This window comes from Hoplias malabaricus, chromosome 2 (genome assembly GCF_029633855.1).
Source record: "Hoplias malabaricus isolate fHopMal1 chromosome 2, fHopMal1.hap1, whole genome shotgun sequence".
Lineage (NCBI taxonomy): Eukaryota > Metazoa > Chordata > Actinopteri > Characiformes > Erythrinidae > Hoplias > Hoplias malabaricus.
Genome location: NC_089801.1, coordinates 58,843,609 through 58,865,615, shown reverse-complemented (window position 1 = coordinate 58,865,615; position 22,007 = coordinate 58,843,609). Strand labels below are relative to the sequence as shown.

Below are 22,007 nucleotides of genomic sequence, written 5' to 3'. Positions count from 1 at the left end.
GGGATTTACTTCAGGGTGTTACGTAAGGTAATGCATTAATGATTGACGTGGCACACTGTTGACTTAGTGACATGAGATATCTTGCCTTTTACTGACTGGGAGGGTCCTATAACACAAAATTGGAGAGCACTCATTAACTGCATCGCAACAGGATGAACACAGCTGCAGGAAATAGTGTGATCCAACTCAAGACGATTAAACAAATCATGGATTGATTGTCAAATAAACTTTAAGGTATTCCTTAAGGTATAAGACAAAGAAGGTTTAAAAAAACCTTAAATACATAAATGAACATTTTAAGGAAAATTTTGTGCAACTGATTTTATTTTATAAAAAAAAAATTAACTTGGATTTTAAGAAAAATCTTAACTGAAGGTGTTTTGTGCAGCTGGCCCCAGCCCTTTATTGTCAAACATTGAGAAAAGTTCAGTGGAAACCACCTGAGACACAATAGACTGAAGTTTTACTCAGTATGGAATCATCATCATCACCCAATCATTATCATCCCACCTTAACAGATACACACTATATAAATATAAAAATTTAAATGTGTTCTGGACAGAAATTGTCACATTTGTTTTCACTTTTCTTTAAAGCTGTAAGTTCACAGTGAAACAAACACACTTTCTGAGGAACACACTTGTATTGTGTTTGTAGTTTCTTTTCTTCTGGTGGGAGTTGATTCAGGTCAAACAGCCTCTCAAAAACATATACCTCCTCTGAATGAGATATAATGGAGGTCCTGGCTTTCTGAGGTTATCAAAGATCTTTGGGTATGTCCTTCAACTGAGTCAGTTACCCATGCCCTGCTAAATCTTCTTAATACCCCCCATTTTAAAATAAATGGTCACTCCCTCTCATTTCCCCTCTTTCTAATAGCTGATGTGTGAAAAGGATGCTGTTGGATTGTCCAGATGATGATGTTGCAGTTGAGTTGACTGTTTCTAAGAATATAAAGCACTTTGGTGGTCTAAAAAAGTGGAAATATTATAACATTTATAACAGCAAATCAACACCAGTTCAAAATACAGATGACTCTTCATATGCAATTTTGAATATTTTAATTGTCATTTTCAGAAATAAAATAGAAAAATTCAACTTCTATTTCTGTACAAGTAATGGATAAACTGTAGATTAAAACATAGACTTTACATTACAAAATAAACAAATATCATGTTTAATATTTCAATTAATAGTTTTTGGTCCTGATCAATTCTTTGGAAGGTTCCCCAGACCTAGATTAAACCTGGTTGTGCACATCATACCTAGGATTTTAATTCATTTTGGGTCTAGGACACGTGCTATCATGGTCTCATTTCTCTATTAATTAAATGTCATGTTCACTGGGCCAGAAAAGGTGGAACCAGAAATAACAGGGGCTTTAACACTGCCACTGGTACCAGCCGAGATGCTCTGTGTGACTCCCTTAGCTCCAGGAGCCTGAGCTGGAACCTTAGCTTGAGCTACAGTGGAGACACAGCTGCTGACTTCTTCTGCCTGATCTTGGGCTGAAAACAATGAAGAAACAGATTTCAGGGACAGTGTGAGAGGTAGTATATGATGTTTACACCACTGTGCAAGGCCCTTTAACATTGTTTTAAAAACAGCAAAGTCTTTGGAAGAGTGCTGAGGATGTTGTAGTGTATTGTAGCTGCACCAATGTACTTTGGGTTCAATCAGTGTAAAACTACTACAAACTTAAATATCATTTTAAATTATATACTTGTTTCCTACCGTGAGCCTGAAATGGAGAAGCGGAAAAGAAGATGTATGTATGTATGTACTTGTTTCCTGAGATTTGTGTACCACAGATTTTACTACCACACACTGCTATGGAAAGTTAATATGGTTGGTATCCCAGGTAGTTACTAGGTTATTAAACATTGGTTGCTAATGTAAACATTTGCTGTGATATTCCAGGTATTGGTTAGGACGTTACTGATCAGTTGCTCTTTGCTAATATTTGTGGTGGTTGCTAGGGTCTTGCTATGTGGCAATATGGAGGTCCTAGTGTTGCTAAGCTGTTAACTCAAATTTGTGTTATTTAAATTTATTTATTTATTTGTGTGTGTGTGTGTGTGTGTGATAATGTTTGTTCCCCCTGTCGTTCTGCCAGTCATACTTATGGAAAAATAACATGGTTTCTAAGTGTAAACTGGACATTTCAATGTCAGTATTACGGTTTGACCACCAACAACCAACTGCAGGACACAGTGTTACCTTCTGCAAGCTTCTTTTTTAGCTGGTCAGCAAGATTCATCTGTTGTATTTCTCTGAGGATCCTCACAGCTATCTTCCCCGCATCTGAAGAGCCATACTGCTTCACCATCAGACTGACCACTTCTGTCTGCTTCGCATTCTCCAGTTTACTCTTAGCTATGGGGTTAATGCCCTGCAGTTTCCCCTCCGTCAGATACCATTTAAACCGATGAAACTCATCCGCCAGCAGCTCGTCCAGGTGTGCCAGCAGCACAGAGGAGACGGTGGTCATTTTGTCTCACTGTGGGAGGACAGAATGGTTTAGCCTTTCTATTGGCAAGATCAGCTCAGTCAACTCAGTCACAACTTGTCATACCAGTCTACAGGCTTAGTCATACTGGTCGCTTTATTGAGCTTTGCCATATTTGTCTTTCTATTGTATTGTTGTGGAGATAATCAAAAGTATTAATGGTTTAGTCTAACAGGTTTGTTATATTCATTCATTCATTGTCTTTATCCACATATCAGGTTCAGGGGCGCAGTGGATCCAGAGCCCACTCAAAACAAATATAATCTGTGTGGAATCAAATTGTGGTCATTAATATTATGAGCTTGTGTAATAATATTCACAAATACACTCACAGTCTGTAGTTGTATATCACCTTTTGTGCATATGAAAATATGAATACACATTTCTAAATGTGTGAAAGTGTATATTGTTGCTGTCCAATGAAAAACATGTATCTCCAAAACATTAATTTTCCAGGATAAGGAAAAAAATATTCTTAACTTTCAATGGAATTCAAAGTATACAAATACAAAGATTTTATTCATATTAATTTGAAGCATTTCCATTTGTCCATTCATGCTGAAATTTTCCAACAGTGTGAAGGACCGCTGCTGTTTTCAAATGATCCATAAAAATGGAGATACGTGTTTTTCCTTGGAATAATGATGATATATTAAATCTATATTCTCACTAATTCAAGTTTGTGAATGTGCAATGGAGCAAGTTCTCCATTAAAGCACTTATATAAAGAAACCAAAGCTGAAAAGCTGTATCGACAAACAGAAGGTGCTGGAATCTTTTGCTTCCAACTAATCAGTGGGCAGCATTCTTATTGGTTAATGAGTGTTCCTGGTGCTGATTGGCTGGTCAGGTCAGGCATAAAGACAGCCACAATTTTTTCTGGACGGACCACTGGTGATTAAACAGAATTTTAGACAAAATGCCACATTTTAGCACTTTTCCATTCACAGTCCAATTTACATTTTAGTTGTTATTTACATTTAATTTGGGTTATTTTGTTATCCTTTATAAATAAGATTAGTAAATAAATGTACTCCAGCACAGTATCAACATATTTATCATAATCATTTTATATCAGGCTTATACTCATTATTATATCTCTCATAGTTGTTGGTAATATTTGTATTAGTTTGTTTTCCAGAATAAAAGTCTCTGTGAAGAATATGTGCTGGAGCAGAGTGGCTTCAAAACCTTCTGTAGTAATGGTAAACGCATATAAAAACACGATGATCTCCATCTGACCGTTCCCACAGCGCTCCCTTGATAGCATGGAGATGGCAGACCACTGTAGGCCCACTGAGGGCAAAGTTGGAGATCCACTAGTGTTTTGCACAGCGTTTTCTGGGCGGACCACTGGTGATTAAACAGATTTTTAGACAAAATGCACATTTTAGCACTTTTCCATTCACAGTACACTTCACATTTTTTCCTTCCTTACGTTCTTTTATTATCCTTTAAAAATAAGATTAGTAAATAATTTTAATCCAGCAGTGTCAACATCTTTAGCATAATAATTTTATATCAGGCTTATACTTGTTATTATATCTCTCAGTTGTTGGTAACATTTGTATTAGTTTATTTTCCAGAATAAAAGTTTCTGTGAATTTAAAATCTGTTTGAGGAGATTAATAATGACTTATATCCTGTACAGGACAGTAATCTGAGTGGCCCCATGGTGGACCAGCAGCTAGCAAAAATGTATCTGCCCACACTTGTACCAAATCATGCACGCCGGAACAAAAAAACCCTGCCCGATGCTGGCACGCGGAGTTGGCATTGTCTCGGCCGTGATGTACATAGAGTGGGCCGATAGTTCTGGCCCCACTCAGCCCAGATCTGGCTCATTATCGGTTGTAATAGTCTATTTCTATACCCCGCCCAACACACACACTCACACACACACACACACAACCCACCCCCACCACCCTCCCTTCCCTCAGAAAAGGATAGAATCAGGTTCATGGTGAAATTACTGCTTTATTAAATAACTTACCCTCTCAGAAAAAAGTACATTATTGGTCACTAAAAGGTACAAGTGTTTAAAAGTCCAGTTTTGTTCCTTAAAGGTACATTGCATTCTCGTCTCCAGAGGGAGACATACATGTTTGTAGTATAGCACTGAGGTTGAGAATATATTTTAAGCTACTTATTACTTTGTCTTCTTAATGTGTTTAAGCAGTTTTATTTCATATACTTAGGTATGCTGTTCTGTGTGACATAAAAACCCACACAAATGCTCACATCGTCTTGTAAAATATGCCGTCAAACCACATTATTACTCAAATTAAAATAACTCATGTATGAGCAATTGTCATGTCATTTAAATGGTTTCTATGTCAGAGGAGGAAAAAGGAGCTAGATAGAGTTAAACAGGTTAGCTAAAGTTTGTCATTTGAAAAAAATTCAATTTGAAAAAAAGTTCAATATTACGTATGTAACATATAGCAGTTGATAGAATAATGTACATAACATTTACGACGTTAACTACATTTGGGAGATATAAAACATATCGTCTTCAAAAACCCAAATAACAATCTCCTCCCTTCAGCACGGCACTGTCTCCTTATTAACCCTGTTTATCATAATCATTTCGTGTCTCAGTCATTACATACATTTTCTAAAATATTACAGTATTAACAAAGCTTAACTAATGGAATGCTATACACAGGACAAAATAGCATAATTAGAGTACCTGGAGCTTTCCCTAAATATTGATGGACTGCCACTAATTAAGAGCTCAGCAACTTGCTTGTGGCCAGTGCTATGTGCAGTGCATTTAGATCCATTATTTGTCTTCCCTCTCACTCTAACCTCAGGAAACCATAGACCAACAGACTTGTCCTTTCTTGGAGATGCCATTTCTAATCTAAAAGATGTACTAGAAAAGGTTTTGACATAGGAGGAATATCAAAATCAAAATAAAATGTGTTGTCTGTGATGCACCAGCACGTGCAAGGGTTAAAAACACCAAGCAATACTCTGCTTACTATGGGTGTGATAGATGTCACCAGAGAGGCTCCTGGCACAATACTGTGCCATACTACATACCATACAAATAGATCACTTATTTCTCAGAACAGATAGGACATTCCGTACACAGAGCCAAGCTGAACACCATCATGGTGGTACACCATTTTGTGAACTACCAATTGACATGGTAAAAGCTTTTCAAATTGATTATATGCATCAGGCTTGTCTTGGTGTCATGAAAAAATTACTACTCATCTAGACAAGAGGAGAAAGAGGCCGAAGCAGGGAGACAATGATGTCTGCAGGATAGGTTGAAATTGTTAGTACAAGGCTCATAGATCTCCAGAAAAACATTCCCACATGTTTTGCCCGAAGGCCCAGGAGTCTGAAACACCTAGACAGATGGAAGGCAACTGAACTTAGACAGTTTATGCTATATACAGGTAAAATTGTTTTGCCTGGTGTACTTAGACAAGACCTTTATGAGCATTTTCTTTGTTTCAGTGTTGCACTGTGCATTTTGCTAAGTCCTGACCACGTGAAACAATATGGGATGTATGCACAAAGTCTTTTGGAGTACTTTGTAGCTGAAGGCAGGGATCTTATGGATCTCAGTTTTTAATATACAACATGCTTTGCTACATATAGCAACTGATGCAATCATTCATGATTCTCTGGATAACTGTTGTGGATTTCCTTTTGAGAACTACATGCAGACACTGAAGAAAATGGTTAGATCCCCTAAAAACCCACTAGTGCAGATTGCAAAAAGAATTTGAGAGAGTGAGACAGGAATGGCATTGCAAACCAAAAAAAGAGGAGAAACGTTCACTTGTCACACACCAGATAATGCTTTTCTGTCAGTTGATGGACAGTGTTGTGAAATTGTTGATGACACTAAGAATGGATATTTGTGCCGCATTTATAGCTAACCAATGCCAATGTTTGTGGAGCCATGTGATTCCACATTCATTGGAGCATATACATTTCACAGTGGAGACATGACCATAAAGATGGTGCCATAAAATAAAATCATGAAAAGGGCAATCAAAATTTACAGAGGAAATCATATTTTGTACCTTACCCTTCTTCATAAAAAGTGAATGAATGAACTGCATTCAGTAACTAGCAGTCCCAGCAATAACAAGAACTATGTATATATGTAAATGAACAAACAAGGAATAAATAATGAATTCAATAATTGTAAAATGGAATTGTGAAATTTCCTGGGCAAGAAAAAAGTAAGGTACCTCACATTTACATTTGCGTGTCATTCAGCATCATTAAATAACACCACACAGGTCTTCGACTCCAAATCCTGAATCAGTTTACTGCTCCTGAATTCTAAAATGACTAGACTAAACACTGGTAGGCAGCACAAAACATAAATAATTATTTAAAATTCAGGACCAGAAACTGGATTCAAGGTTAAGTTGATGACGTGTAATAGAATATCAGATAACCAACTTATATATGTTGTTTTATATGTTAGCAGTATGTATTCAGTTCTTGAATTTGTACAAGAGCGAAGTGTGGCTGTTGTCCCGAATTCCTGGGTGGAGAGAACATCTGAAGTAAGATTTTTATTTTAATGTAATGCATGTAATTCCTATACTATTATTATGTGATTGGTACACAGTTTGTTGTAGTTTTTATAACAAAACCTATGACAATTGACCTATCTATACTGTGCCTATTTAGGCAATATGTGCAAGTTTGTACACAGGTAGGAACTTTACAGTATGCTGACAAAACCTCATTTCAATTAAAATACTGTTAGAGTTTACATCTTACAGTTTAAAACACTAAGGTAATTAACAATTTATACACTGAATTAGGAAAACCTACCTTGTGTCTATACTCATCATCCAGTTTATCAGCTCCACTGAAAATACCAGAACACTTTGTAGTTCTACATTTAGACTACAGTCATCTGTATTTCTGCGTACTTTCTTATCCTGATTTCACCCTGTTTTTCATTGATCAGAACTCCCACAGGATGCACAGTGCAGTGACACTGATGTGTTGGTGGTCAGACAAGTGGTCAGACACAGCTGCTGAATTTTTAAAGCCCTCAGGGTCACTGCTGTACTCAGAATAGTCCATCAACCAAAAATATCCAGCCAACAGTGTCCTGTGTGCTGCGTCCTGTGTCCACTGATGGACTAGAGGAAAACCTATACAAACTCTGCAGCACCAGATCAGCTACTGTCTTTGACTTTACATCTACCTGGTGGACTAACAAGTTAGGAGTGTCTAATAGAGTGGACAGTGAGTGTTCATAGGTTTTAAAAGCTCAGATAACACTGATGTGTCTGATCCACTCATACCAGCACAACACACACTAACACACCACCACAATGTCAGTATCACTGCAGCACTGAGAATGATCCAACACCCAAATCATACCCTCTGTGGGGGTCCTGTATGGGTCCTGTCCATTGAAGAACAAGGTGAAAGGGGGTATGCAGAAAAAAATAGTCTGTAATTGTAGAACTACAAAGTGCTCCTGTATGGTCAGTGGAGCTAATAAAAGAACAGTGAATGTAGATTTAAGGTAGGTAGTCCCTGATCCCATGATCATTCAATATATAACACTAATATGAAATTAACAATACTCCTTACATTTTTAGACATGTGTATTGCAATTTACTGTTTTGTTAAATTGGATTTTTGTCACCAGTCTGTAAAGCTTGTCCAGTGTTTCAAGAGTAGTAATGAAAGTATGTAACATGATCTTAGAAATGCCAGTAAATTTGATGGGTTCCTGTTCTGGCCTTAGAGTAGCCCTTACATGCACATTTTGATGTTTTCCACTTACTTGAATGACGTAGAAAATCGCTGCTTAATTAAATCTAGAAAGCAGCAAATATGAGTGTTTGCGAAACAAAGGTTGAGACCCATCAAAGTAATTCAACTTCACTTATATGTTTAGGGACACGTTTGCTACTGGCCACCTAAAAATAAACAACAATTGATTCAACGGGGATCTTTGCCAGACAAAGCATTGTGGAAAAAACTTGAAGTCAGAGTTTTTAAAGCATCAGGTGTGTATCAATTTCTGAAGGCTCATTGTAATCATTATTGTTAATTGTTAAGAAGGAAATATTTTAACTCTTGGGCACCAATTCTTTGCAAAGTTGATTATAAAACAGCTCATCAGCTAATGAGGAAGGCAGAGAACACCTCTTGTTTAGAGGAGTCAGATGGGAGTGGGAAGAAGCTAAGGGAAAAGAGGCCACCATCACGCTTTTTGTGTTATACCTCTGGCAGTGAAGATGGTAAATATTTAATATGATGCATGTATTTTAAAGGACAATGTGTCTTAATATATTAAGAATTTGGTGTTCAATATATTACAGTTCAGTAATATATTGAACACCAAATTCTTAATATATTAAGAATGTGCTGCAGATGATAGTTTCCAACCTACCAAGGGTCCTAAAGTTCAAGCTAGATCTCCACCTAGATTGTCTGACTCTCTACCAAGGTAAAGCATTATTTATTTGATCAATATTAAAACTGTTGTATGTCTGAATGCATTCATGTATATGTAATGTTTATATTGCCTGTGTTAGATATGGAAAGAGGGTTGGATATGGCAAGAGAACAGCCACATGCACATATACATACAAACAATAATAGAAGGGAAATAAATCTGGCATGTTTAAATAAATGAAATAATGTAGACATTATTATGTTACTTATAGGGTCCGAGATTCCTGTGGTTGTGGGTAGAGAACTGGAAATGGCCCAAAGTGAGTTACAGAGAAAACATTTTGTTTTATTTTCTGTGATGCAGGTTTGGTATTGGTTTGTATGTATGGAAAACGTACATCGTTATTTATTTATTTATTTTATTTATTATTATTATTTTTTTTTTTACGTGAAGTCTCTTGTTTCATGTACCCTTTCTAGTTTACTTGACTAGTTTTAAGGCTTTAATGTGACTTTTATATTTGTCAGTGAAGAATCTTAATATAATATTGGAAGCCGAAATGCTGATTTGATTGAATCATTACGTCTTACTACTTCTTCTTACATGCTTTATGATTATTGTACAATAGTACAACGATGTTTGACCACTGCATTTAACCCATTCATGGCAGTGAACACACTCTCATACTAGGGATTAGGTGCAGTGAACACACATACATACACACACACACAGAGCAGCATTAGTTAGAGTAATTAAGAGTGGGCATTGATTGGAATGGTTTAGAACATGCATGAATGACAAGAAATGCAGGCTGCTGATGTATGATGGTTATCTGAAAAAACAAAAAAATTGTTTGTACTTTTAAACATTACAGCAAATACTGTGGAAATGGCTCTGTTGCATTTCAACAGTTGCTAAATTGTGACTATGAGAAGCATTAGCCCTCAGACAGTGATGTTTGTTTATATGGAAAACAACCAGTAAAACAATAAATTACTACACAGCCTTTGCCTGTTGGTATTTTAACAGAATATTAAGAATATTAATGTTTTCTGCAATTATGTTAGGACCACCCATTCAACCAGAGCGCCCTCCTGAAAGAGACAGTAAGTTTCTTTGTAAGTATTGATTAATGTTATTGATAATGTTTGGAAATTATATTGACAAAATTCTGTTTCATAGATTTTCAAATGCATGTCCTCATGAAACTTGACCAGCTACTGCAGAAGCAGGAGGAACAAAGCCTTCTCCTTAAACAGCTGATTAATGCTAGAAGTGAGGTGCCAATGGATATGGAGTTTGTCACTGTGGATGATATGGAGGGTTTTAATGAGTTTGAAATTAAGCTGAAAGATGAAGAAGAAGAAAGAAAAATGGTGACAAGCTCAATTAATCCAATGACATAAAATAAATTCATAATTACATATTCTAATTAAATGCAGCATAGACAACTACACAGTTAAAATTGATGGTTTTATAAGGGTTCTTTATTAAGGGAAATGGTTCTGTATAGAACCCTGAACACTCGAAGAACCTTTTGCATGATTAAATGGTTCTTTGCATCATGAAGGGGTTCTTCAGATTGATGGAGAATGTGCTATAGATGGTTCTTTTCAGAAAAGTAATATTCTATTTTTATGCGAACCCGTCTATAGCACATTTTCAATCAATCTGAAAAACCCCTTCATGATGCAAAGAACCCTTTAATCGTTAATCTGTAAAAGGTTTTTTTTTTTTTTGACTGATCAATGTCAATATAAAACCATTTTCATTACTAAATAACCATTTCAAACTTAACTCTAACACACACTGTCAATCCTCTCATACACACCATCAAACCTCTCACACACACCATCTTACGCTCTCACACTCACCATCAAACTCTGACACACCATCAAACCCTTTTATACACACCATTGAACTTCTCACACACACCATCAAATGCTCTCACACTCACCATTAAACTTTCTCTCACACACACCATCAAACCCTCTCATACGCACCATCAATCCATTGTTTTTAAGTTGAAATATTTCCAATAAATAGGAAAATTAAAACTGTAAACTATACAATTCTCTTCATAGGTCAGGTATCTTGCCACCTTAGGTGGGCATTCCCTTGGAGATTCAGTAAGACGTACAATGCGCACAATTGCATCCTCAAGAATATGGGCTTCATTTAATCTGAAAGGAAGGAAAGGGAAAATCTCACTTCAGAATCTAACCATTTACAGAGTAATAATGAGTGAGTGTATTTCTGTGTACTTGCGAGCTTAGATGTTTATGGAAAAAACGCAATGTTGATTGTGTTTAAAAATGTATTCATCTATGCAGAGGCAGTGATGAGAAGTCAACCAGGATCAAATGCAGCAGACATTGAGGCTCACATAGCTGAAACTCTGAAGCATGCACCAGGGATTGCACGATGAAAAGGGAATGTAAGTAAAAATCTAGTGAAACATGCAGTGTGTAAGATTTAGGAGATTTATTAGCAGAAATGCAATATAGAGTACAAAACCATATGCTCATTAGAGTATAATCACCTGTAACTACAAATCTGTGTGCTAGAAGCATTATGAGAAGCATGATTAGGTATTAGAAGTAGGGATGCACCGATTTTTTTTTTTGGGCCGATACGATAACCAATAATTAGAATCTATCTTGGATATTATGTTTTTGTAATTAAAGCAAATTCACAACCAACGATAAATTCTTTTTATCGTGGCTTGTCATAGGATAAGCCTTTTCTTCAGTATTTGTACATTTCTATACTTTTTTTTTATCTTTTAAGTTTATTAGTTGCAGGCCCGTGTCCATTTTGGTCATTCTAATTTCATTTTAAAAACAGATATTAAAAAATGAAAAATGGGTGGTTATTTGATTTTCATTTCATATTCCAAATCCATATAATGTAAAAATTAACAATATTTCTTTTTTTTCCCTTTGAAATCAAAACATAAATATTTGCAAAGTGTAAGAAACATGAAAATGGTCCGTCTTTAAATTTTTTTATGTTTGCTCTTGTACGTTTTCTGTTTTCAGAGCTGTTAGTTAGAAGGCTTTAGATCCACACTCTGAAACAATTGTACACATGGCAAGAGGGGACTATTCTTCAGCCATCTCTGCACCTTATATTATTATTAGGCTATAGACATTACCACACATTACACACACACATACCATAAATAATTTCCAACTGTCTACATTTTCTGTTTTATGTGTGTAATAGCTTACACCACATCAGAGAAATTCTAAAAAGTTAAAAGTGCCTAAATTATTTAGTGCTCTTAGATCATCTGTAAGGTTGTTATAGTGCTTAGGGGAATAACAGAAACACAGCTTCTCTGTATTCAAACTTTGTTGTCAAGCTTTGTTCAAGAAATTACATCTAGTCATTATAATGTGTCAATAACCCATTCCTCATTTCCCATTGCAAAGTCTCAGCAGTTGTTTGACAGTTAAAACATACTTTAAGGAGGCAAAAACACTGCACAGTGCATGACCCTGTGCAAACAAGGAGCCGCTCTCCAATGCAATAAAAAATAAGATAAAACTTTGTTAGATGGTTATGTTCAAGAGTCTATTTTCTGCCAAAAGCTCACAGAACATGAATTCAGTGATCATTTTCATAGATGATGATGTTGGGCCATGCAGGTGCTGCAGCTCGATACATGCGTTTCCGGCCTTGCTCTCAGTACATGCACCAAACTTATATCTTATATCTGTGCAGTAGAAAAAAAACCCGAAAGAATAAGCCCCACTAAAAACTTGGATAGGTGCAAAGAAGATGGGGATTGTTCTGAGAGCCATGTACACCAGAAGGGAGGGGTTTTCCAATTCACTGCTACATGTCACTAAATCTGGGGCGGCACAGTGGCGCAGCAGGTAGTGTCACACAGCTCCAGGGACCTGGAGGTTGTGGGTTTGATTCCCGCTCTTGGTGACTGTCTGTGAGGAGTTGGTGTGTTCTCCCCGTGTCCGTGTGGGTTTCCTTCGGGTGCTCCGGTTTCCTCCCACATTGGTAGGTGGATTGGTGACTCAAAAGTGTGTGAGTGTGTGTCTGTGTTGCCCTGTGAAGGACTGGCGCCCCCTCCAGGGTCCCTGAATTGGATAAGCGGTTGCAGATAATGAAGGTCACTAAATCTTACACAGTGCTCCTTATATGGCAATTGTAGCACAATTATAGGGATGCAAGCAATGTTCATCACTTGTGAACTGTCCCAATTGTAATGTGTATAAACATGCATACTCTTTTTGTAAAGTTATTTTTGATTAAACTGCATTATGAATGTTATTGTGATTGTCTGATATTTATTATGTTTGTGTAATGCTTGTCGTTATGCATCATTGTAATTTTGGAAACAAAAGTATGACATAAGTACATTATCATGTAATTATGCTGAAATATGAAAACAAAATGGATGACAGATTAAATTATGATATCTAGTTTTTTAAGTGCCTCTGTTCTGGCCACAGTAATGTCCATATTTTGTAACAGACTAAAATGATTGATGATGTGGATCAGGAAAAATGCACTGACACTATGTTACTATGAGAAATATAGAACAGTATTTGCATAATGTTGTGATGTAACGTTATGTCTACTTTGTGACTACGAATGAGTAATGAAATTTTAGGTTGTCAGAATGTTGCAGAATACATGAAAGGGGCCTTCTGGAATGTTGTAAGTCTGTTGCTGAATGGTAGTGTAATGTTGCACAAAAACCCTATAAAGTGTTTCATTTTGACTTTCTGACAATATTTACACAACTTTCCAAATGACTAATGTAGTGGTTTTTACCGCGTTGTGAATACGTAGTTGTGTTTGCTGGGATATTTTGTACTTTTATAATTTTGTATGTGACAAATACAAAAAATTAATTATACGCCGTGTTTAACAAAATGATCTGATCAGTGTAGTGTTCTAACTGCAATGGAAATCGCCTCGCCAGCCGACAGTGCCGACGCGCAGCCGGAATTGGGCCAGAGGCGTCGTGCCACATTCACGCCGAGACGGCAGCCAGCCGACAGTGACGAGCCTGAGGCAGAATTGGCCCAGGTGTACCTTCCTAGCTGTGGGTGGACCGCTATATGCTCGCTGTCTGGGTCGAGACTGTTTCACTTTGAAAACACTGAAACACTATCGCATTTCACCGATTTGAGCTGAAACTGATATCAGAACTGAGCAAATTAAAACTCACCTTGAACACAGAGCGTCTTGTTGCAGGCTGAAGTCTTTCTCTAAAACGTCCTCCGCTTCCTTAATCTTTTTTAGTAGCTAATACTTTCATTTTCACGGTTGACTTCCTCTGCATTCAGCTGTGCCCCGGCCACTGGAGCCAAGGGTCAGGGCTTTACCAGAGAGGCTCACTCACTGTAAACGGGTTTCACAGGTTCTCACGGTTAATGGGCAGTTCACAGCTGCATTAGTGCTCAATTATAGTTTAATATCGATCTCCTGTTCACATATTAGACCGCTCATTACATTACACACATCTATGCATTACACTGAACATACAGAATTGTTTTTAAATCTATGGTTCCCCCTGGTGGACAGTCTTAGAATGATTTATTATTTTACAATATTCAGTCCGTCAATTAAATTAAATAATATTAAATTAAAGCTGCACCATGTCCGTCATAATTATTCAATGATTCACACCCACAGTGTATTTAAACGAGCTCGAATCCCTCCACAAACAATAAAGGTATCTAAAAAGCTCTCATCAGGTTGGGGGTGATATCAGTTCCCATCATTTTGAAGCTGTAAAGACAGTGTGCAAAGATAAAGTTGACTGTGGATAATTAATACCTAGATTCAGTTTTTACAAATGAGGGTTTTCTTCAGGTCAAAAAATAAATCACAATTCACAAGCAGTTTGGCAAAGTCTTATTGTGATGTTCAGTTGTGTAAAATGTATATTTTTTTAAAAAAGTGGTTTTTTTCTGCACATAAAGCTTCTTTGCGGTTCTTTCTAGTGTTTCACAGAATGACTGACTGTCTGAGATACACTTCATGATTTACAGAGTGATACAAAGTTGGGATTCACAAAGGAGTAAGCCATATCAAATATTTATTAGTGATTATGTCTTTTGGTAATTCACAGTTCGTCATAGAGGCTTAGAGTCAGGGTTAGGGTTAGGGTGTGCAGAATGGGCAGGGTGGACAGGGCTTAACTTCAGCAGCCAATGATTGTCTAGATCCCATCACCATCCAAAGTCAAAAGTGAGAAACTTCTGGAAGTGAAAGCGAGACTGAGAAGCGTGAAGGAGAAGGCAAAATGAAAGCCAAAATGGATTTTTCAAGAATATTAAACTCAAAATAGACAATTATATACAGAAATGTTTTGTTTATAAACCTGTTTTTATAACTTAATATTCATGAGTTTTCTCAATTACAAAATTGAATTCACTGGTTATGGATTCTCTTATTTGGTTCTCGGAATTTTAGAATATATTTTGATGCCATACACTTGTTATTAAACAGAGCTTTAGACAACACGTCATGTTCTGTCACTTTTCCATTCACAGTCCTATTAACAGATGTTTATATTCATATTTCTTTAAAGTAGATGAGTGTAACTTTCAGTCAGCACAATGTTAAACATTTTCAGCATCATTATTTTATACGAGGCCTACTCATGATTGTATCTCTCACAGTTTCTAATAATATTTGTATTAGTTTTTTTTCCCAGGATAAATCTCTCTGCGAAGTTAAAATCATTTTGAGGAGATTAAAGTTAGACCTTGTACAGGGTAGTGATGGGAATTTCGGCTCTTTTGGGGGAGTCGGCTCTTTTGGCTCGGCTCTTCATAAAGAGCCGGCTCTTTCGGCTCCTACATGGCTCTTTGTTTTACCACTTATTTCCACTGGTACAGAACAATATTGCCTACATTTTACATGACTATATGGACAAAACATTATTGTTCAATATTAAAAATAATAAATAGTGTTGCAATGGCCAATTGTTTTTATGGCTGTCTTGTAATAACTCACTGATTGAATTCACACATTCAATTGTATAAGTAACTGGATTTTTGTTTAAACACCTTAATAAAAAAATCACTTGTAAACTCTGAAATATAGCCAATGGAACCCAAAAGGTAGGTTTTAGAAAATAGCTTATTAAATTAAATAATCATCCATTTCTGGGTAATAAAATAAACAAATACTCTGCAAAGTGCAAAACCACAGCATTCAACGGTAGTGATTAAAAAAACCACAACTGTTAACAAACATTTAACTGATTTAACATTTTCTTCGACTATTTTTTGGAAGGCAGATTGGCATTCAGGAAAACCAAGTGTCTCAGCTTGGAGGGTTGGAGGGCTGGAGCTTGCTTGTTGTTCTCTGATTGGTTGAATGACAAGCCTTAGAAAAAAATGGCTCGGTCTTAGACAGGAACCGGCTCTCATCGTTCACTTACAAGAGCCGGCTCTTTGAACCGGTTCGTTCGCGACCGACACATCACTAGTACAGGGCAGTAATGAGTGGACCAATGGTGGACCAGCAGAGGCCTATAGTCAGTGGGGTATCAAAGTGGACAAATAGTTGCTAGGTTACATGTATTCTGCGGAGTGATACCTGAAGAGATTCTGTGCCATTATGGTGTAATATTGACACTCCTAGAAGGTCTCTCAGCCAATCACATTACAGGGTCAGAACTAACTGTGGTATATTTAGTTAATGATCTGTGAAGGGCAGTGTTAGTGTACTTTTGTAGTCTTATATAAACCTCATATCATCCCCATCTCCACTAAAGCAGCTCTGTCCCTCTCTCGTCTCCTCTGGTGTGTGGTGTGGTGAGGAGACTGGAGCTGATCGTCCAGGAGGAGGCTGAAATCTAAAGTGCTTTAGAAATCTCTAGAAGTGAAACTATCACTCATTCATTCTTTTATAAAACAAATACGCACATTCTGTACGGTTCTTTCTGGTGAGAATGACTGCACCTTTTCGCAGAACGACTGACTGAGATACACTTCAGGATTCACAGAGTGATACAGTGCTGGAATTCACAAGGGAGTCTTTCAATTGGGTTGTTCAACCCGGATTAAACCTGGATTAAACCTGGTTTTGAACCAAACTAGACAGATGTTGATGAATCACTGAGTGAAGTTAATTTGTTTGAGCTTAGAATGAATTTTGGTTCCAGAAAATCTGCTCTTGGTGTTTCATTTCTCTATTAATTACAGGTCACTGTGTTGTGATATTAGTGATGTAGTGATAACAGTGGCATTAACACTGCTGCCGTTATCAACAGAGATATCATGTGTCACTTCATTTTGGGTTTAGGAAACCTGCTATCATTGTTTTATTTCCCTATTAATTAAACGTCCAGTTCACTGGGCCAGAAAATGTGGCAGAAATAACAGGGGCGTTAACACTGCTTCCGATTCCAGCGAATATATTCTGTGTCACTCCAGGGCCCTGAGCTGGAGCTTGAGCCTGAGGTGGAGCATGAGTCTGAGCTAGTGGTGGAACATGAGTCTGAGCTGGTGGTGGAACATGAGTCTGAGCTGGAGGTTCAGCATGAGTCAGAGCTGGAGGTTCAGCATGAGTCTGAACTGGAGGTTCAGCATGAGTCTGAGCTGGAGTGTAGACAGTGCTTTCAACATCTTCTGTCAGGTCTTGGGCTGAGAAAAGAGAAGAATTAGAGATCAGAGGCAGTGTGAGAGATGGGTATAAAATGTTTACATCACTGTGAGCAGTGGTAATGTTTAAGAAAAGATTGTTTAGTGAACTGTAGCATGAAACCTGGGTTCAGTAAATGATCTGTCTCATCTATTTTTACAACATATTACAAATTCTTAAAAATTACACCCTTCATTTCCTGAAGAAATATCATAAGGGATATGTGGCTTTAATAACACACAGGTGTTGCTAGGTGGTTGCTAACTGGTTGACGTAGGATCTTTAGGGTTGTAAGGCAGTTGCTATGATATCGCAGGTTGTTTGCTAGGGATTTGCTAGTTGCTCTGCTACATTTGCTGGACATTCTGTTAATTTTAGGGCTTCACTACAAACCGCAGCACAGAGTTACCTTCTCTAGGTTTCTCCTCCAGCTTCTCTGCAAGGTTATTCTTTTCCATTGAGCAGAAATTTTAAAATTATTCAAATACAAATACACCAAACAGCCAAGTGCATAGATTTGCTCCTGACATTGGTGGGGACCTATGAATCTCCATGTTATTGTGATGGACTTATTTTATTAGCGAACTTGACTTTAAGTAACTTTTACATTTCTTAGAAAAATTTGCTCAGTATGTCCACTTTTTTTTGTTGCCATCCTCACCTACTTTTGTATGGAGTCAAAAAAGGTTCACTGGAAAGAACCAAGGTTCCAAGAATCAGGAACCGAACCAGTTCAAGAACCGGAGTTCATTTGGTGGAAAAGCACTATGGCTGACAGCAGCAAATCAGTGTTCTGATTGGTTAAACAAACCTCGTGATCTGGTTGGTCCAGCTAAAGCTTTCCTATTGGTCCATCAATTGGCCGTCAAAACAGGGTCTTAAACCGCAACTGCAAAAAGAGATTCGCACACGCAGCAGAGAAGGCGAATGTGTGGATTTTTTCCACCTCATTCAAAAACTCCCACTGTCACATCTGGAACCTTAAAAAGGTTTGCTTTTGCACATTTTAAGCTGTTTGAGAAGGTACTGATTCACACATTCACGACACTTGATTTACAAATGCAAATCTTTTTTACACATCTGTGATTTTAAGTTATTATTATTGTAGTTGTTGTTTTAAATTTGTGCATTCCAGTACATTTGTGGGTTTTAGTTTTACTTGTATGTCGTTGCTCAAACACAGTTACAAAGTCAGTTACATTTGTGAGTATTGTTTTACAACCTCAAAATCTTTTTGATGCTTTTTTGCTGCCATACTTTGGACCCCATGTGTCACCCACGATGCACCTGAGTCTTGCACAGTAATACTCACGACTGGAAAGTTTTCCTTCTAGTTTTGGCGTTACTCACATGACAGAAGGGAAAGGCACAGCCAATCACACTGGCCATGTGTTATAGGGAGGTAGGACTAGAGTAAAGAACGGGATTTAACCCTTTCTGCGCCTCTAGGTTAATGAGACATTTTTTTTTGAAGGGGATCAAATTATTGGTGGGAATAATTAAACAATAGCTGGATATTGGTGGGGACATGTCACCTTTGTCCATGCTAATTCTACGCCCTTGCAAACAGCGTCTTCACAACTTGAGCTTTGTGTAAATAAATAAACTTTCAAAGACTGCTGGACCAGAGTGGTTTAAAAACTACAACAGAAACATTAAAACTGCTTTATAAACCGCTTAAACACATATAACACATTTATCTCCCTCTTTCCGCACCACAGCGCTCAGGAAACTGAATTTCACTGAGAAAACACTCAAACATGATCTTATTTCACTGAATTCAGCTGAAAGTGACATCAGAATTAACTCATTTATACTCACCCCGAAAACAGAGAATCTTGGAGACTGAAGTCTTTCTGTAAAACTTCTATAGGATAAAAAAAAATAATCGTTAATATTTTGAGCTTAATATGAATTTCACAAATAAATTCACAGACTGTAGGTGAATATCTACAGAGGTGTACTGCTGTTTGATCAAAACAATTCTTCAACATGTTGTAATTATCAGAAAAGCATCTCGAAATTGTGAGGAAGTATCTTGTTTCCACACACGAGCCACTGAGCCTACTTTGGTCTACTTTGGTTTCCATGTTCACACATTCATTTCTATGTCTTAAGATGTTTGGGCTTATTTTCCTGTACCAGTCAAATCATGTCTCAGTGACTCGTGTTGAAACAGTATTGGTAATACTGACCTGATGGAGACAGACATATCTCATACTTTCTCATAATTACAAGATGCTTATCTGATAATTACAACACACTGAGATTTATTATTTTATAATGCATGGCAGTAATACACTTCCATAATGAAGCCCCGGGAAAACAGAGTTTTGTTTCTTTTTTTGTTCACAAATTTTCATGTGGGAAATTCACTGCATTTCTATGAGAATTGCCTCTAACCAACTACATTTTTCTGCAGGCCGGAGACCAGCAAGTGTGCAGGACATACACAGGAAGTAGGCGGATATCGACAAGCGGGAGGTTAGGGTTGGATTTGGAGCAGAGCCATATAGGAAATTCCAAAATGCTTGGTGGTTATGTGACTCATGCAGGCTCCAAATAGTTCCAGGAAGCTCTAGGCGGCCAATTTAGAGTCAGGGAGATAAACTGCTCATTTTTGGTCATTAGTCTTCAATAAATGCATTGATTTGCAATATTTCTACAGCACATCGACCTGTGTATGTGGTTATATTCTCTCTCTCTCTCTCTCATTTGGAGGTGCCTCAGACCAGCAGAGATACCCTTCTCCCACTAACAGGAAGTGCTATTGTTGCGGTTTGAAAACAGGAGATCATTTACACAATATACACCAAAAGCGAGAGTCTTTGTACACAGTCAGTCGGGAGGTGGGTATAGATGATACTCATGTTCTGGGTTTTCAGTAGTTTTAATAGTTGTTTAGCCAGCTCATGTGTGAAATTGTGAAAAACCAAAATGGAGGACTGTTTCTGCCACTGATTTCTAGCTTTGCTCAGAACCACGTTTTTTTCCACAATGAAATTTGAGGGGATTTTTACATGAACATTGAGTAAAAATATTTTATAACAGAAAATAAACACAATAAATGTTTGATCTAAACACAAATATTTTATCGCTGTTGACTCATGTAAATTGTCAGAAAATACCTGTTAAAGCAGTAACAGATGAATAGTCATCTGTAGTATTTAGCACAAATATATGGTACTGCAGTTTTTCTGAATGTGGGAAAATGTCCTGTGTTCTTGTATGTTTTTGTTGGCATTTTGGATTACAGCTTGCTATTTTGAGTGTATAAATTAAGCACTAATATATTAAAGTCTGATACAGCTTTAGTACACTTTTGAACTCCCAGTTCCAGTGTTTATAAGCATTCCAGGATGCTCTGGCTCAGGAAGTTAGTCTGTCATATATCCCTTTGCACAGCAAGGTGTGAGAATGATTCAATGAAACTTCGGGTAATGAACATTTTAACGAATCTCTGGGCTGGAAAATCCCATTGATTCATGAAGCCTCGTTTGCCATTTCTAACACGGGAACGTAACTCACCCGTTTCCCAGAACAGTTTCCCTTCGGTTCCGCCATCATGCCGTCTCACTCAAGTAAACAAGCGCGCGAAAAATCTTCTGTGCTGATTGGCTAGTGGGACCTCTCTCGGCGCTGCGCAGACCACCGTCTGGTTCAGTGCAGTGCTGGTTAGTTACTTTTCTTCCGACTTGTGTCTGCGCCTGCTATACGTCATGATGACCCACGGCGTTATCTCGCGAGGCCTCAAAGCTGCTGGGGCAGTTGATCAAGTACATGTCTCTGCAGGCCGGAGGCCCGCAGGTGGGCGGAAACCTGCAAGTGGGGGAAGTGGGGGAACCTGCAGTGTTTTGTGGGAAGGCGAATGTAGGGAAAGCAGCCTTTGTGATTTGAAAATAGGGCATAGTTTCTCTCCAACAGAACTAGATACCCTCTACTAGTTATATAGTTTAAAATATTAGGTTTCAGTGAAAACGAAATACATAGCCCTTCTCCATCCATCCATCCATCATCCACCGCTTATCCGGGTCCGGGTCGCGGGGGAAGCAGTCGGAGCAAAGAAACCCAGACCTCCCTCTCTCCTTTTCCGACTGAGTACATGCACTCAGCGTCTCTCATGTCTACAATCATTATTTTTAATTTGATTACAGAATAATAGGACTGTATTATTTGTTTTGTACTCAGCACAGTATTGGATTATAATCCGTTTAAATGTTCTAAATAAACTATTCAAATAAATATTTATAGCAGCTCCTTTCCATTAATGGACATGGTAGAAATGGTGCTAATAATTTGCAAATAACCATAATATTCAGCAAACCTACCATGAGCACTCAGTCATAGAGGGTGTATATGACAGTATAGTCAGTGCATGTAGCTAAAGGTTAGGTGAACTTAATAAGATGGAAATTCACTGTAATGTAGTTATGGTATAATGAATTCCAAGATAGTGGT

General features: G+C 37.6%; 1 protein-coding gene across 1 annotated transcript; it reads right to left on the bottom strand.

Moving 5' to 3' along the window:
* Nucleotides 1–1,077: 1,077 nt before the first annotated feature.
* On the bottom strand, nt 1,078–14,396 carry LOC136686621 (caspase b-like). Its single transcript, XM_066660522.1, has 3 exons — nt 14,119–14,396; nt 2,221–2,500; nt 1,078–1,508 (listed from the first exon to the last, which is right to left on the bottom strand). Exons 2-3 carry the CDS (start codon nt 2,489–2,491, stop codon nt 1,324–1,326), a joined length of 456 nt encoding a protein of 151 aa, XP_066516619.1. The 5' UTR covers nt 2,492–2,500; nt 14,119–14,396; the 3' UTR covers nt 1,078–1,323.
* Between the last annotated feature and the right edge of the window lie 7,611 nt (nt 14,397–22,007).

What these genes read in the sequence shown, in the direction of transcription:
- LOC136686621 (XM_066660522.1), bottom strand. Translation starts at nt 2,491, where the DNA reads ATGACCACCGTCTCCTCTGTGCTGCTGGCACACCTGGACGAGCTGCTG. An exon ending in AAAAAAGAAGCTTGCAGAAG is followed by an intron (nt 1,509 to 2,220) that starts GTAACACTGTGT and finishes CATTGTTTTCAG; the next exon opens with CCCAAGATCAGGCAGAAGAA.